The sequence below is a fragment of the Hipposideros armiger genome, unplaced genomic scaffold, assembly GCF_001890085.2.
Source record: "Hipposideros armiger isolate ML-2016 unplaced genomic scaffold, ASM189008v1 scaffold_92, whole genome shotgun sequence".
NCBI classification, from domain to species: domain Eukaryota; kingdom Metazoa; phylum Chordata; class Mammalia; order Chiroptera; family Hipposideridae; genus Hipposideros; species Hipposideros armiger.
The window spans coordinates 4,172,680-4,191,153 of record NW_017731442.1 but is presented as its reverse complement, the minus strand read 5'-3'; the positions used below and the strand labels follow the sequence as shown (position 1 = coordinate 4,191,153).

The following is an 18,474-nucleotide window of genomic DNA, read 5'->3' as shown; positions in this document are numbered from 1 at the left end:
AAAAAAAACAAACAAACAAGATAGCCTCAGTGGCTTTCACATTAATCAGAAATTTAAAAATTACACATCTTTTCACATTATGTAGACATATAATACAATAAGTTGTGGAAATAGTACCAAGAAAACCCACAAAACACACTACCTATCTCTTTAAACCTATCTGGTTTATAAAAGTAGGGGTGGGACAATCATATTTTTTAGATATGTTCACTATAGGTACAGAATTCAAGGTTTCCTTTTCGTTTTAAATCACATTTGACTCCCAACTTTGTACTAATCACTTTAGATTTCATTTCTAGTACTGCTATTGAGGCTTGGTCCACATATACCAAAATCCCATTTTCAAAAATCATAATTTCTGGACTAAGGCCGAAAGTTTAGTAATAATGAATAACATAAAATTCTGAGATGGAAAGTAAATTAAAAACTGGGCCATATGCTCTTCTGTGAACATTTAATCCATAATCACTGGCCCCACATTTTCTAGAGTTGCTCCCTCTTCATCTGTCCCTACAAACAAAAGGAATTCAGCCAGAGAAGAGAAACGTCATTTTCTTGGATGATTAAAAAATTAGCTAACAGCCTCAGCAGTTAAGAAAATGTAGTAGTTATGAAAGCAAATGGAAACAGAGGTCTAGTCTGTATAAGCAATATCTTAAGTCTAAAATATAATGTCCAACCATAATGGACCAACATTATATATATAATAAGACATTTACCTTTCATGAAAGCTTAGAATTAGTCTTATTATTTTAAAGGCACTTCAAACATGCTTGGGATATAAGTTTTTAAAAAGGAGATGTAAACATAAATTCATAATATAATTATATCTATGTAAAAACTACACTAGTATAAAAATATATCAAAGTGCTACCAGTGATTACGTTTAGTGGAATTCTGAAAATATTTTTTCTCTTTCTAAATTTTATTGTGGAATCCTAACCATGGCGATGATGACAAAAAATTTTAAAGTCACATGAACATTTGCTAAGGTATATAAATCAAGTTTAACAGTATGCATAATCACTATTGTATAATATAATAATCAGGTATGAAAAGTAAATGATTCACATAAAAATGCTGGTATTTAATAAATATGTTTACACATTCAAGCTACTCTTTTTGTTTATTTAAAAAATTTTAATTGAGATTTAACATTAAGTTTAAGGTATACAACATGGTGATTTGATTCACTTACATACAGTGTGAATGATGACCACTGTAGGATTAGCTAACACATCCATCATCTCACATAATTACCATTTCTTTTTTGTGGGGAGAACATTTAAGATCTACTCTCTTAGCAACTTTCAAGTATTTAATATAGTATTATTAACTATAATCCCTATGCTGTATGTTAGAGTCCCAAAACTTGTTCATCTTATAACTGAAAGTTTACATACTTTGACCAACATCTTCTCATCTCCCCTCCTCCCCACCCTCAGCCCATGTTAACCACCATTCTAGCCTCTGCTACTATGAGTTCAGTCAAGCTACATTTTAAGTTTCTCTTTTTACTCAATTCTCCAATATGTAAACATGGCCGATCTCCTAGTTTTTCAACCATTACCCTCACCTCAGATAAACGTAACAAATCTGAGGCCAGGTATCCCAGAATAACACATTCAGATTATTATCTTGATCCCTGGCCCCATCTCCTAAAACACAAAGGGCTAGAGGTAGTAGAAACTCTGGCCTCAGCTATGAATGTTGATTCTACAGAGACAGTGAGATCCCAGCAGCAGAAAGTGACAAAAAGTTTTGTAGCTTACAGAGTTAGCCAGTTCAGTGAACCTGTCTGTGCTCAGGTAGGAAAGGTTGTATAACTGAAAAGTTACTGTAATTAAAAAAAAAAATCATAATGGCCAAGTTTTTTCTTTTTCTTTCTTGATGAGATCTGCTGACTTAAAGATGTAAGATTGGGGCAGATGCCTTTGGAGACGTTTCCACTCTAAGACAGTAGAAGAACTTTGTCCAGGATGCCAACCTAGCCATGTGGTTGGCTCAGCTAGCTAGAGTGGGCAAATGTAAGATTTGATTTTTGCCTAACCAATAAACAATTTTCTTAAAAAAATCAGCACTATCTAGCAGCTATTAGGGAATTGTCCTCGATTGGTGATCTTTAGGATTCATTCAGGCTTCTTTTTCCTACATACTAAAATAATTGAAGTACGCTAAGCTTACCTTCAGAATGAACCTGAGGCTTAGAATGATTTCAAGATTTGGGATGGCTTCTCTACAAAGCTTCTCACTAATACTATTTGAAATTTCTTTATCAGGAAATAAAATTTTCATTTCTAAATGGAGATGAAAGGCTTAAAATACAATTAAAGTAAAACATTATAAGTGAGTTCGAGTTCATGTGTAATAAAATATTAGATTCTTTCCTGTTTGAATACAGAGAAAAGATTATAAAGCAGGGAGCTAATTGGTGCTTTGAGTGGGTCAAAACAAAGACTTGAAAGGGGAAAAGTAAACAGAACAGAAAGCAAAACTAAAGACAAAATTTTCCTATATCACACTTTTACTTTCAACTGATTGCCATGTGTTTTCTTTATTTTGAACCCAAAGATACTCTGTGTCTAGTGTGACAGCTCCAGGTCACCAACATAGGATTCCCAGAGTTAATTTAAAATGAGACCAGGCCCACGTTTGACTGTGCAGGATGCTCTGACAGTAATACCAGGAAATGTTATAGAAAGGCACAGCCTTACTCCCACAATTCAACTTCAAATTTTAGGGATATAGTTAAGAAAGGGGTTGCCTAGGACCAGCTTTTAAAGCAAAAAAATATTTATATCTGGAAAATTTTGACTTCAAAATTTGTCTTACTTTTATAAGCATAAAAACAAGGTGAGCTATTCAAATTAAATCAGTGTATACTAGAATGTGAATTTATTATCTCAGGAATTAAAAATAAACTCTCATTCCTTTCACTTCCAAGAAAATACTATCATAAGTTTTTTTTAGGGTCTTAGTATGTATTAATTCTATTATACACAGTATTAATTTCAATGAAAATAGTTAAACTGGATTTTATAGTCGACTTGTCAAGAAGTTTGTTTCAGTAGAAATAGTTCCCAAGGTGCAGAAGTCACATTAATGAAATTCAATCTTAAAACTGCACTAAAACCCAAAATTGTTCAGTTATGAGTTCTAACAAACTATTTTTCTCTGCTGAATAGTGTCACACAAAATTTCAAAATATTTCGGGCTGGCCGAGTGGAGTGATGGTTAAGAACTGGCTTGGGACACCAGAGGGCCCTGGTTCGGATCCCACATATGAGGGCCAGTGACACTGCCCTCCACAGCTAAGATGCTGAACAACAGCTCAACCTGGAGCTGGGCTGCTGTGAGTCGCCTGCGGCGACTGCGTAGGCTGCAGCCCCTGTGGCAGTGGGTTGCCATGGGATACCGGGTGTAACCAGCAGCCGCAGTGAGCGGCCTACAAAAGCCGGCGATTGATGTGCCTCGCCTGGGAAGAGCCCAATGATGGTGCCAACTTGGGCCAGTGAAGCAACATCCTCCACAACTAGACTAAAGAACAAAAACGACAGCAACTTGTCTGTTCCCCTTCCCCCAATTCCCCAGCAATGTTCCCAGCCCACTTCCCCAATAAAAATAAATTAATTAATTAATTTAAAAAAATTCAAAATATCTCAAGATTTACTTCAATGCATATGGTACAATAAAGATTTTTACTCAGTAACATAGGCTGCGTTTTCTTTCACATAAACTAGCAGAGCCACAAGACTTTTTATTCAACGGATCTACTACAATTAAATAAGAAATATACTTTGATGACAAGCAGAATCATTTGTAAAAACTGCAGGCTGCAAGAAGCACTGATAGTGTGACATCTTCTGTGTCATCTTAATGTACTCCAATGAGTCAAAAAGATCAGAACACAGACACAAATGCAAGAAAAACAAATGTGGCTACCCAGGAAGTGAATTTCTCACAGAAAATCAAACTGCTCTAAAGCATAGATAGTAAAAAAAATTAATAATTCCTATTTTGGGGTTACAACACACAAATAACACCTCCTAATGGTTTTGCTGGTAAGAGCAAAGCTTCAATAAATTACAAAGCCAATTTGGGCTGGCTTTCCCAAGAGGATGATAAAATAATTATATTATCTAATTCTATCTAAAGAGGTTCAAAATGGTTCTAGAATACAGATATATTTATGAAATTAGAGAGCATTATTACCCACATATATAAACTTAGAATCACTACAAGCAAAATTTTAAAGTACACAGTGTTTGTAACCAAAGGGTGTGAGGGAGAAAAAGGGTGATCCTCAGACCTCAAGCTCCAAAGGGCAGCCATGGTATGAAGCAATGCAAATAAAGCTTAGAGCTTGTTTTCCTTACTTATTATTTCCCATAAAAGCTTTACTTATCTCCTATCACTTCATCTAAATGAAAAAAAAAAAAGAAAGAAAATATATATGTATCACCCATCTCCAGGTTTCTTTCTGTTCCCACAGTTTCTAAAACATTAAGCTTGGAGGACCTGTCCAAAACATCCCTAGACCTGAAGCGATTATTTCAGCAAGTTGGACACAGTCCAAAGGGATCACCCCCTACCTTTTCTCTAGAGATATAATAGCCTCTGAAGCTACAGCTTAATTTTTTATGATTCTTTTAACAACATGTCATTGTATGAACTCTGTCTACAGCACGAAATTAAAATGCAGGCCTCAAATTTTAACTTGCATTTATTATGTATAAAGTAACATTAAAATTTTTTATTACAGCTTAAAACAAAAGGATGTTTTACCCTTAAAGAAGCTTTGTTCAAAAATTTTATTTCATTTAGCTGTCTTATTATTTATTAATTCTTGAGGATTTTAGACATTTAGGTACTTTTATTTTTAATTTGTAATTAAGTTTCTTACCCTTTAAATGATGTATGTCTGCCATCTGATATGATATGTTGCTCTGTAGTTTAACCTGAAAAAAAAAATTTTCATTTTACTAAAGAATATAGTTTTACTCACATTTACTTTTTATTCATATTCACTTTGAGCTTGGTCATAAATATGAGAGAAGGGGCCGGCCGAGTGGCACGCTGGTTAAGAGCTGGCTTGGGATGCCAGCTCTGAGCAGCGGGACCCCGGATCGGATCTCACATAGGGCCAGTGACACTGCCCTCTACAGCTAAGATGGTGAACAACAGCTCGACCTGGAGCTGGGCTGCCATGAGTCGCAGCCTCTGGTGCAGTAGGCTGCCATAAGCTACTGTGTGTGGCTGGCAGCCAGTGTGAGCTGCCAAGAGCCGCCGGAAGCGGCCGTCCAGAGGCCGGAGACTGATGTGCCTCACCCGGGAAGAGGGCAATGATAGTACCAACATGGGCCAGTGAAGCAACGTCCTCCACAACTAGGCTGAAGAACAAAATGACAGCAACTTGTCTGTTCCCCTCCCCCAATTCCCCAATAAAATCTTAAAAATAAATAAATAAATATGAGAGAAAATTCTTATTATGCATACACCACCTCTTTCCAAAAAACATTAGGGATAAATTCTGATTTTGCAATACTCATTTTAAATTTGCACAAGAATACTAATTTTACTTAATATATAGTATAACAACTTTAAAAGTTTTAAAGTGAGCTGGATATTGCTTAATGGTATGTGTTTCCAAAATCTTACTAGAAGAGACCTCTTACTAACTCTATATTAAAAAAAGAATTGCTTGGGGCCGGCTGAGTGGCTAGTTGGTTAAGAGCTCGCTCAAGAGTGCGAGCTCTGAGCAACAGGGTAGCCGGTTTGATGCCTGAGCTGAGCTGCCGCTGAGCTGCCAACAGGTGGCAGGATGGCTCAGCTAAATTAAAAAAAAAAAAAAAGAATTGCTTGAATCAATGTCAAATCAAAAGTAATGAATGCTTATCCAGTTTCCACAGAATGACAGATATCACATAAGACTCACAGCTGTGGTCACTGCACTCTAGGAGTAGGAGACTACTACTGTATTTCAGATGAGAGAAAATGTTGGTCTAAACCAGGGGTGGGCAAACTATGGCCTGTGAACCAAATCTGGCTTTCTGCCTAGTTTTGTAGAAATGGCAAGCTAAGGGTGGTTTTTATATTTTTTAAGGGGTAAAGGGGTGGGGGATCAAAAGAATAATATTCCATTAATGATATGAAATTCAAATTTCAGTGTCTATAAATAAAGTCTGATGGGAAACAGCCACACCCATTCATTTATGTCAATGGCTGCCTTGGGCCAACAGTGATTGTGACAAAGACCACATGGACTGCAAAGCCAAAAGTATTTACTATATGGCCCCTTACAGAAAAAGTTTGCTAACAGAATTATTAATACAACAGAGAGATAAATACAGAGAGTGCCAAAAAAATGTATACACATTTTAAGAAAGGAAAAAACTGTATTAAAATTGTAATACAATGAATGATGCTAGCATTCATTTGATTAACACCATCTTTTGAGCCAACTTCATATTACACATTGCTACTGCAATTCAATTCAACTATGAAAAGTAATACATAGATAACATCTCTTAAAATGTGTATATTTTTTTGATACCCCTGGTATATGTGAGAGCTATTAAAGGGGAAGAATGAATAATCTCGCTGATTGATTAGATATGGGGGGGGGAAAGAAACATCAACAATGATGTTTACATTTCTAAAGCAGGGGGACTAGATGAGTAAGGTTGCAATACTCCATAGTAGGGAAGTAGAAGAAGGGAAAAGTGGGGAGGTGACTTTCAGATTTGGACCTGCTGAATTTGAGGCACCTTTGACATGCCCAAGAAGAGATCTTCAGTAGGCAGTTAGATAAGTGGGTCTGGAGCACAGGCATTGATTTGAGAGTCATTAGCATACAAATGGCAATTAAAACCACAGAAATGAGATCACTGATGCAAAGCTGCAGAGGCAGCAGGAAAAACTAACAGCAGCAGTGAGATCAGTTGATCACTAAGAACTGCTCTCCAATAACTTCTAATTAGCCTGTGTTTACATTCTTTCCCACTTCCTTTATTTTCAGGATCCATTTTTTTTTTTGCCCCTCCAAAGAACATAACCATCCTTTATTCTTGTTTTCAAAAAGTTTACATCCATTTTTATGATGCTACTCCAGCTTCTCTGTACTCTATTTTAAACTTGCTTTTGAAATCGCTAGCGAGATGCTATTCTTAAATACTAGGCTATATATATAAATATGTGAGTGGCCTCAGCTTCCCTGGACTATCTCTTTTATATTCTTATACACTTTGAAATTTTTTTAATGGAGGAGGGGAAATTCAACCTACAGACTACAAAAATAGTTAAGGGTTATATGGGCAGTACTGCGTTATTCTTATTGCTTTAATTTTCTCTTTAATCTTTATTGAGAATGGAGACACTGATCCCCTTGGCTCATATATGTACAAAGTGATCACATTTCAAAAGCTGCTCTGGAACAATTTATTTACATGGTATTAAAGAGAAAATCATAGCGTGTCTAAATAAAAGCTTTGTCTTAATCCAAGCATAATGAATTTATTTCCCACCCCATTCTTTTGCCATGCAAGGATTTTTCAGTTAGCTTCTCAGACCCCCTTATAGCATACTGTTCCCTTGGCATCTCATGTTCTCTGTTATTCCTGTCAATCTTTCCAGCAGGATTCTCAGAAACACATTATATTTAGTATTTAGTATTATCAGCAAGTACCAGTTCTCTCACTTCCTATTAATACTAGTTTCATTGTGCTACTTATCTCACCTTCCATATATGCCTTTGAACAGAACCAAGGATTTGCTCGAAATTGTCACAGAGCCCAGCTGACAGATCATTAAATCAAGAAATTCTCTTTCCCACTACAGTAATTTTATGTTGCTCACTTTTATTATTTTATTTATTTATTTATTTAAAAATTTTTATTGGATAACAGTGTTTCTTTACCAGAACCCATCAACTCCAAGTCAAGCTGTTTTTTTGGTTTTTTTTCAATCTAGTTGTGGAGGGCGCAGCTCATTGGCCCATGTGGGAATTGAACTGGCAACCTTGTTGTTAAGAGCACACACTCTAACCAACTGAGCCATCCAGCCGCTCCCTGTTGCTAACTTTTAGAATCTAGATGTCTGCTAATTATCTGTTCATCTTTTTATTGCAATATTATTACATGCATCTGATCCCTTCCTTTTCACTCAACATATACACCCCACACCCAAATTCTTATCTAGCTCCTAACTAAAAGGGTTTGATAAAAAATTTTGGGGCAGCCTGGTGGCTCAGTTAGTGAGAATGTGTGCTCTTAACAACAAGGTTGCTGGTTCAATTCCCACATGGGATGGTGGGCAGCACCCCCCCACACACACACACAGCTAGACTGAAAAATGGCGACTGGGCTTGGAACTGAGCAGATAGGTCCTGGAAAAAACACAGTTACCCAATAAAAAAATTTTTTAAAAGAATTCTTCTAACATTCAATGTTGTCCTTTTAAGGAAATCTAAATGTGTTTTTACTTACCATGACACTCACTTGTATGTAAAGCAATAGTTTAATTTTGGCTTTAATCTTATATTTTCTACCATCTTGAGTCTATTTATAAAGACTTCTCCCATTTGGTTTCTGATGTTTTAACATTTGCTCCAATTGAAATTTCTCTCTTTTTATTAATCATTTCTGTATATAGACAGGTATCTTTAGTTCTTTAACTCCTTTGGTTTTATTTAACCCTTCCTATGAGAGCTTTCACTTTTTTTTTTTTTTTTAAGATTTTATTGGGGAATTGGGTAGGGAAACAGCGTTGGGGAATTGGGGAAGGGAAACAGACAAGTTGCTGTCCTTTTGTTCTTCAGTCTAGTTGTGGAGGACGTTGTTTCACTGGCCCATGTTGGTATTATCATTGCGCTCTTCCTGGGAGAGACAGTCGCTCGCTGGCCATTGGATGGTCGCTCACAACAGCTCACGAAAACTCACTCCAGCTGCCAGCCAGCCCCACTGCAGCCCACGCCGTCGCCGGCGACTCACAGCAGCCCAGCTCCAGGTCGAGTTGTTGTTCACCATCTTAGCTGTAGAGAGCGCAGCGTCATTGGCCCTCATGTGGGATCTGAACCGGCGCCCTGCTGCTCAGAGCTGGTGTCCCAAGCCAACTCCTAAGCAACGTGTCACTTGGCCGGCCCAAGCCTTCACTTCTTTTAATACTTCTACCATCTTGTCAACTTCAAAAGGAAGCTTGGCTTCCCTTCTGATTATTTCTGCTCATAGTTTTAATTTCCTGTGTTCTAATAGTAATTTGCTTATCTTCTAAATAACGCTGCCAAAACTTCCCAGTTGTTGAGAAATTAATTTGAGTACTTACTACTGCATGATTGGAAAAGAAGATACTTTGCTACATATACTCTCTGCTGAACTGGCAATGCTATAGGAATATTTTCTTTTTTTATTTTGAAGTATATTCCAGGCAGGTTTAACAGTACATAAACTCTAAGAAATATTATTTAATCTTTATTTTATAAAAGGAGTCTCATTGTCTGGCTTCATAGGTCCCTTTTTGGTTACTTTCAGATTTTTCCCAAAATATCCTTATTTACAATACACAAGAAAGATACCAAATAATTACTTTATTTTCTCTTTCAAATTTCTTTGGGGATGAGAGATAGGTATGGAGATATGTGTGTATGTGTGTGCGTGCGTGCGTGTGTGTGTGTGTGTGTGTGTGTGTGTGTGTGTATTATAGCTATATCTATATATAGAGAGAAAGAAACATTCACAGCCTCACCCCCTTGCCTAATTTACATCTATAGTCAGATAAATTCCAGCCTAGATTCTAGTATATTCTTCAAAAACCTACAATGTTCAAAATGTGTTACCTGGCCCCAGAGTCTACGGGGAAGAGACTTATATTCAGTCCTTTCAAAAACAAACATTCTTTTATCACTTACAGTCTTATTTCCAATAAGACCTTCACCTTGTTTCTTTTGTATCCCCAATGTTTATCAGAAATGAGAATTCCATGAGAACAGAAACTCACTCATCCCTGTGTATCCATCATCTAGCCTGACACCAACAATGTTTGCTGAATGACTCCCTAGACCATTATGTTCCATACTCTTTGTATACGTACTCTCCTACCTGTACTTTATCCATATTTGTATAATTCTTATTATCCTTCAAGACTTCTGAATGCCCTCATTTACTTCCCCTTGTTATCAACTTCATTGCCTTGGGCTTTACTGCTCCCTTTCTGTAATACCTGTTTCTCTGGGATTTGGAGTCCATCTATAATAGGCTGGTTATCCATGCTCTCGTTGGTGGTTTCCATGTTAATCATTCTCTCTTTTTTAAAGATTTTATTGGGGAATTGGAGGGAGGGGAACAGAGTTGGGGAATTGGGGAAGGGGACCAGCCAAATTGTTGTTCTTCAATCTTCGTTGTGGAGGGTGCCAGTCACCATCTGGCTTCCCGTCAGCAGCTCGTGGTCTCTAAGCTCAAGGTGCTGTGTTTAATCTTAGTTGCGGGTGGGCATAGCCACCATCCCATGCGGGAGTCGAACCCAGCAGCCTTATAGTTAAGAGTGCACACATTATGCACTGAGCCATCCAGGCGGCAGCTCAGCTCAAGATGCCAAGTTCAGTCTTAGTTGTGGGTGGGCATAGCCCACCATCTAACAGGCAATCTTGTTGTTACACCAGCTGAGCCATCCTGCCACCTTTTGGCAGCTCAGCGACAGCTCAGCTCCGGTGCAGCGTCACTGGCCCATATGGGAATCGAACTGGCAGCCCTGTTGCTCAGAGCTTGCGCTCTTAAGCCAACTCTTAACCAACTGAGCCACTCAGCCGTCCGTCCATGTTAATCTCTTATAATAAAATGTTTACTATTCTTCTTGAGACCTCTTGTTTTTTCCTCTCTTCTGAGGCATATGTTCTTTATCTCTTTTTTTCAGTGAGAAGTATCTTCTCCTGATGTTTTCCTATAGCACTTCTTGCTCATCTTCAGCTACTTCATCTATTTTCCTCTAATCTTTCTTCCTCCAATACCTTTATATTTCTACTGCCTCTTTCTGAAGCTCTTTTAATGCTTTCCCAATCCCACATGGATACTCTGAATTAATTTTGGCAGCTGTTACCAGCTCAGTTGCTCTGTTTCTTTTTTCATTCAGGGACCTTGAAAACGGCTCAGCTGTGCATGCTTCACTTTCATTATGGCCTGTTCTTAGGTAATCAACACAAGGATGACCATCAATCCCAAAGGTTACATACAATTTGCTTTCTAAAGATGTCATTTTGGCTCCCTTTTCTCCATGCCATGCCAGAAACATTTTCCTGATCATATCTCACACTCAGATGATTTCTAGAGACATTTTTATTTTCTGTAACATAACTGCCAAACCTGACTGATGCTCAGAATCACCTGGGGAGCTTTTAAGAAATACAAATTCTTGCCTCCCCCAAGCATTCCAGTGTGATTCAGTAGCCTGGGGATGGTCCCAGAATCTTTTTTTTTTCTAAAGCTCAAGTGATTCTGATAAGCAGCAGGTTTAGCGATTCCTCATCTACAGTATGTCTTTCGCTGGCACCTATACCAGCTGGATCAAAATGAAATATCATTAATAAGAACTAATGGGTATTAAATGCTTATTTTGTGCCAGTCTTGTGCTAAGTGTTTTACAAGTATTATTGCATTTAATCCTCACAACTGCCCTATGAGGTGGGCTCTCCATTTTACAGATGAGGAAACTGTGCCTTCTATCATATGCTTACAGTAGATTCTGGGTATTTTCCCAAGCAGTCCCAGACCAGAGTTTGTGCTCATGACCATTGTGAATATACTAGGTCAGACAGGTGATTAACCTTGTTTTCTTACTACTCTTACATTGCACACATATTATTCAGTCAACATTCCAAACACACTTGCAATTTTTATTTGATCTGTTAAAGAAGTAGTCTCTCTTGAAGCAAGTTTTAGTTTAAGCAAAAGCCAGTTACATTTTTAAAGAGAATAAGCAAGGTCTTTGGTCTTGGTTGGCTATAATAAATCAACACAAAGTTTTTTTATTCATTCATTCATTTTTATTCATTCAATCATTTAAAATGTATTTGCTGAGTATTCAGTATGTGCTAGGCCTAAGGAAACAAAGTATTTGGTCTTGGTCAAAGAAGTATCACAAAGGGGGCGGGTTGAGTTGGTTAAGAGTTGGCTTGGGAGCGCGAGCTCTGAGCAGCAGGGCCGCCAGTTTGGATCCCACATGGGCCACTGACACTGTGCCCTCTACAGCTAAGATGGTGAACAACAGCTCCACCTGGAGCTGGGCTGCCATGAGTTGCCAGTAACGGTGTAGGCTGCAGTGGGGTTACAGTGGTCTGTAAGCTACCATGAGTGGCTGACAGCCGGCATGAGCAACTGGCAGCCGGCGTGAGCTGCCATGAGCCACTGTTAGCAGCCACTGGATGGTTGGCAACCGATCTGCCTCAGCGGGGAAGAGCACAACGATCACAATACCAACATGGGCCAGTGAAGCGACATCCTCCACAACTAGACTGAAAAACGAAAGGATAACAACTTGTCTGTTCCCCTTTCCTGATTCCCCAATAAAATCTTTAAAAATAAATAAGATGCTAAGATATTAGGAATAGGAAGAGAAAATGATGGTGCCAGCTTGGGCCAGTGAGGCGACGTCCTCCACGGCTGGACTGAGGAGCAAAACGACGGCAACTTGTCTGTTCCCCTTCCCCCAATTCCCCAGCGCTGTTCCCATCCTCCAATTCCCAATAAATATCTTAAAAAAAAATTTCTAACAAGAAGGAAGGACATGTGGGTAGAAATGTAGGTATGCCTGCAGACTTGGTAGTAATGGAGTTAGGAGAAAGGTTTGGATTCTGGAAATATTTTGAAGCTGAGCTAATAGATTTTGCTGATAAATTGGACATGGGAATAAGAAAGAGTCAAATATGACTCCAAGGTTTCTGGCCTGAGCAACTGAAAGGAAGGAGTAGCTATTAACTGGGTTAGGGAAGAAGTTTGGGGGTAGAGAAAAAATCAGGGGTTTGGCTCAGGATGGGTTAAATCCAAAATCATATTTGCCATCCAAGATGAGATGATGAGTAGGGAGTTGGATATCAAAGCCTAGAATTAAAGGGAACAGTCTGGGCAAGAGATGAAATTTGGAAACTTTCAAATACCATCTTTAAATAGATAGTATGTAAAGAGGTGGCAGGTAAAGAAGAGGTCCAAGGACGAAGCCTTGGGGCATTCCATTTGAGGAGGAACCAGCAAATGAGAATAAGAAGGAATGGCTAAAGAGGTAGAAGAAAAGCCAGATTTCCTGAAAGCCAAAATGAAGAATGTTTCAAGAAGGATAGGGTAATGAACTGTGTCAAATGCTGCTCATAGGTGAAGTAAGATGATGACTGAGTATTGACAACTGGATTTAACAACACTGAAATCACTGGTATCTTGAAATGGTCACTTGGTGGTGTGGTGGGGGCAAACGTCTGATTGGAATATATTTAAGGGGATGTGTTTAAGCTGTTCCCCAACATAGATAGACTACCAGAGGAACTTACTTTCAACAATAATCCTTCTTCCTAACAAGCCAAAATAGGGTTTCAGCTCACTTTCTGTGCAAGTTACCTCAGCCAATCATACTCGTTATTTTCAAATAAAAAACTTGATGGTAGAGTCATCCCTCAGTCTTCTGCTACTAATTTTCCCAGAAGTAACTGTACTGGAAAGCTCACTTCAGTTCTCAGCACCTACAGTGATTATAGGTCCTAGATTTTCTAAGGGTTCTAATGTAATACTGTTTTGTTCTGTTAATAAAAGGGATTCCTTAAATGTGCAGTTATCTTATGCCACTGTAAGAGTTTCTATATTAAAACTTTTTCTCAAATAAAAAAAAAATTATTTTTCAGCCAGAGGCTGGGGAGGGGGGTGGAAAGAGTTTTGTTCAATGGATATAAAGTTTCAGTTTTGCAAGATGAAAAAGTTCTAGAGATCTGTTGCACAACAATATGCATACAGCTAACATTACTGTACAATTAAAAATAGTGAAGATGGTAAGTTTTATGTTACATGTTTTTTTACCACAATTTAAAAAAATTTATTTTTCAAGGCTGGCCGAGTGGCTCAGTTGGTTAAGAGCGTGAACTCTAAGCAACAGGCTCGCCGGTTCGATTTCCACATGGGCCAGTGAGCTGCGCCCGAGCTGAGCTGCCGCTGAGCTGCCAACGGGTGGCCGGATAGCTCAGCTGGTGAGAGCACATGCTCTTAACAACAAGGTTGCCGGTTTGACTCCCGCATTGGATGGTGGGCTATACACAGTCCCCCTTCTCCCCCCTGTAACTAGATTGAAAGTGGCAACTAGACTTGGAGCTGAGCTTGCGCCCTCCACAACTAAGATTGAAGGACAACAACTTGACTTGGAGCTGATGGGTCCTGGAAAAACACAATGTTCCCCTTCTTCCCCAATTCTCCAATAAAAAAAATCTTAAAAAAAAAAAATTTCTTTTTCAGACATTGTCTTGATTTTCAATTTGGGAAATATGGACACTATGTAGTTAATGCAAATAAATCTCTATCTGGAGGCATTTCAGGCACCATAACATTTGAGGAGTAAAGTTTCTCATTTGGGGGAGGGCAACAGGAAGTAAAACCTGTTAAGAAACTTTCCCCACTAAGCTGTAAAATAGTTTCCAACTTTCCTCCAGCTAATGCAAGAGATACCACATAGCATTAGGGCAGCAGCAAAAGCTATAAGAATGGGTCATTTATAAGTAGAATATGTATAAGCACAAACCTACTTTGTAGAATTTGGTATGGAAAGTTTATATCCATATTCTTTTTTTTTTAAAGATTTTATATTTATTGACCAAAATATGATAAAGTAAAGTAAATTTTAGAATTATTTACATAAAATTATTCATATTCTTCAGTCACATGCTCTTTCAAGTTTTTTTTTTCAGGTCTTTTTAGCTGGTTCTCTAGTAATTGCTCTTTCATCCCTTGATTTTAGCTGTTCTACTCTGTATCTTTCTTAAACTTACATCATATAATGAATACTGAACAAAGTATTGCAGGTAAGGAAAGACTGTGACGATGCAGAGGCCTAGTAGTATAGTATAGTGCTTAAAAGAACTAGCTCTAAGGTTAAATTGCCTGGGTCTGAATTCTGAATCCATGACTTATTAGCTCTATTACCTTGGCATACTGTTTAACTTCTCTGTGCTTCAGTTTCCTCACCTGTAAAATGAGAATATTTTAACAATCCTGTCTCACAAGATTGTTAAAAGATTACATCTGAGATAAACAAAGCAACAGTGCCCAGGAACATAGTAAGTGCTCAGTGAATGTTATCTATTATTATTATTATGTAAAAGAGTAGAATGTCTTCTTTACTATTTATTCCCAGTATCTAGGATGGCAGTCCCCCAAATATAGCCTTTTTTTTTTTTTTTGCTAAACCAATACATTGGGAATTTCACAGAATTTCCGTATGTATAACTTCATTCTCAATTCCTTTTTTGATCTCAGAGCTAATTATTCTATAAGTAAGTACAGTTTGGATTATTTTCTCCTAACTGCTTTTACTGATGTTTCAATTTTTTCCCCAGTGCATAATGATCTTTCTGCATTTTAGTCCCTTCAAGAATGCCATATGCAAACTATGAACTTTTTCTAAATCATTCATTAAAAATGTTAAATGTGACCAGTTCCAAAACTGATCCCTTGTTCCCCAACTGTTTATAATTCTCCATCTGAGAATGTAACCATGCTATAGTGGAAAAACTACTGGATTAGAAATCAGAAAACATAGGTTTAGTTCCAACATCATGTACTACGTGTTTCCCCAAAAATAAGACCTAGCCGGAGAACAAGCTGTGGCGTGATTCCTCCAGGATGTGGAGGGCATGCACTCGTCACTTGACCTGTTTCAGGGAGAAGGGTGCCTTTTCCACAAACTCCTTCAGCTTAAAATATTCAGTATGCCAAGGTGCCATATTTTGGCACCTAAAATCATGCTATGGCTTCTTTTCTGGCTAGGTCTTATTTTCAGGGAAACAGCGTAGAGACCAGAGGCAAATCACTTTTAAAAGCTTTTCATCTATAAAATGGGAATTGCAAGCCCTATCTATCTTACAGCTTAGTTATAAATATCAAATTAACCAGCCTTCCGAATCAATTATTCTCTTTTCTTGCTGCCATTGTTTTAAATTTAGGCCCATAGTTCTTGCCTAAACTTCTGCAGTAACATATTTCCTAACTGATCCTACTTCAATTTCATTACTCTACAATTATCCTCCATACTACGCCTATAATTATCTTTTCAAAATACAAATTTGATTTTATTGGTAATGATTTCTTTAAATATGATACCAAAAGCATAGGCAACAAAAGAAAAAATAGATAAAATTAGACTTCATCAGAATTAAAAACTTTTGTACATCAAAGGACAAGGACACTACCAATAAAGTGTAAAGACAACCCACAGAAGGGAGAAAATATTTGGAAATCATATATCTAATAGGATTTATATCTAGAGTACATAAAGAACTCCTACAACTCAACAAAAAACAAACAACCCAATTAAAAGATGGGCAAAGGACTTAAACAGATATTTCTCCAAAGAAGATAAAAATGTTCAAGAAGCACATGAAAAGATAGATATTCAACACCATTCATTAGTCATTAGAGAAATGCAAATCAAAACCACAGTGGGCTACCACTTCATACCCACTAGTATGGCTATTATTTAAAAATAAAAAATAAAACAAAAAATAAGTTATGTTGACAAGGATATGGAGAAACTGGAACCCTTGTACACTGCTGGTGGGAATGTAAAATGGTGCAGCCACTGTGAAAAACAGTTTTATGGTTTCAAACATAGAATTATACCATATGACTCAACAACTCAGTCCAAGGTGTATACCCAAAATAACTAAAAACAGAGACTCAAAAAGATACTTATATACCAATGTTCAAAGGAGTATTATTCACAATAGTCAAAAGGTGGAAACAGCTCAAGTGTCCATCAGCAGATGAATGGATAAATAGAATGTTGTATATACATGCAGTGGAATATTATTCAGCCATAAAGAAGAATGAAGTTCTGATACATGCTATAAGGAGAAATCTTGAAAACATTATGCTAAATGAAATAAGCTAGCCACAAAGGGACAAATATGACATGAAGTATCTAGAATAGACAAATTCATAGAGACAAAAAGTAGAATAAAGGTTACCAGGGGCTGAGGAAGGGGAACAGTTATTGCTTAACAGGTACAGAGATTTTGTTTGGGATGGTAAAAAATTCCGGAAATAGATAGTGGTGATGGTTACACAACATTGTGAATGCACTTAATGCCACTTAATTGTAAATTTAAAAGTGATTAAAATAGCAAATTTTACATTGTGTATATTTTACAAATAAAAAATAGTAATAAAGAGGGGCGGCCAGATGGCTCAACAGGTTAGAGTGCATGCTCTTAAGAACAAGGTTGCTGGTTCGACTCCCGCATGGGATGGGGGTCTGCGCCCCCGCAACTAGACTGAAAACGGTGGCTGTGACTAGACTTGGAGCTGAGCTGTGCCCTCCACAACTAAGACTGAAGGACAACAACTTGACTTGGAGCTGATGGGTCCTGGAAAGAACATATTGTTCCCTGAAAAAACACAATGTTCTCCAATAAAGTTTAAAAATAATAATAATAATTCAGTTGATGAATGTTATTTTAAAAAAAATAGTAATAAAGAGTCTGGCCCTAAATAGCTTTATCTGTAGCCACAAATTCCCTTCCTCCTCCTCACCATGTACCTTACATTCCTCTCCTGTTGAACTGCTTGACCTGTGAAGGTACGGCATATTTTCAAGCTTTCCTGAATTCACTTATGTTCCCTCTGTCCTTACCCCTTTCTAAGTTTGGTGAACTACCCTTCATCTATTAGGATTCATCTTCAGTGAATTCTTTCTTTCCTGACTTCCTGAAGCAGTTAATCAATTGTTCCCTTGTACTGTCAAGTCCCTTTGTAAAGAGTTCTACTGTACCTTTAATCGTGCATTATGGATTATTAATCTGTTTCCCCATTAGATCCAGTTCCTTGAGGACAAGTACTAAATCTTATAGTCTTTCCATCCCTAGCACCTAGCACATGGTAGATACTCAACTTTCCCAAATAAATGACATGCATATAATGTGCTTTGAAAAGTCTTAAAGCACTATATCAGTAAAAGGACTTATTTCATTTTACCTTTTCTGAATTTATTTCAAGTTAGTTTCCAGCTTATGATGCAAGTCCCTGATGATATGCAATATATAGTTCAATTGTTTTCATTATAATGCTATTAAACTAATCCCAAGGTTTTCTTCTCTTCATTTAAATGCTAAATTGAATCAGAAAAATATTTTTGAGTTTCTAAATGAAGAAAACACTAACTAGATTTACTATCATACATTTCAAAGAAAGGATACATTCTATGTATTCCAGAAAGATAATAAGTTGGTAATGAGTGGTTTTACAT

At 37.5% G+C, this 18,474-nt stretch overlaps 1 protein-coding gene across 4 annotated transcripts in view; it reads right to left on the bottom strand.

The window, feature by feature from the left end:
* The window catches only part of GOLM2 (golgi membrane protein 2), a 97,266-nt gene that overhangs the window by 64,399 nt on the left and 14,393 nt on the right, over positions 1-18,474 (bottom strand). For all 4 annotated transcript variants that reach the window (XM_019645016.1, XM_019645018.1, XM_019645019.1 and 1 more), the window contains exon 2: positions 4,904-4,958. In XM_019645016.1, coding sequence (XP_019500561.1) covers positions 4,904-4,958 — 55 coding nt within the window. The remainder of the gene's footprint in view (positions 1-4,903; positions 4,959-18,474) is intronic.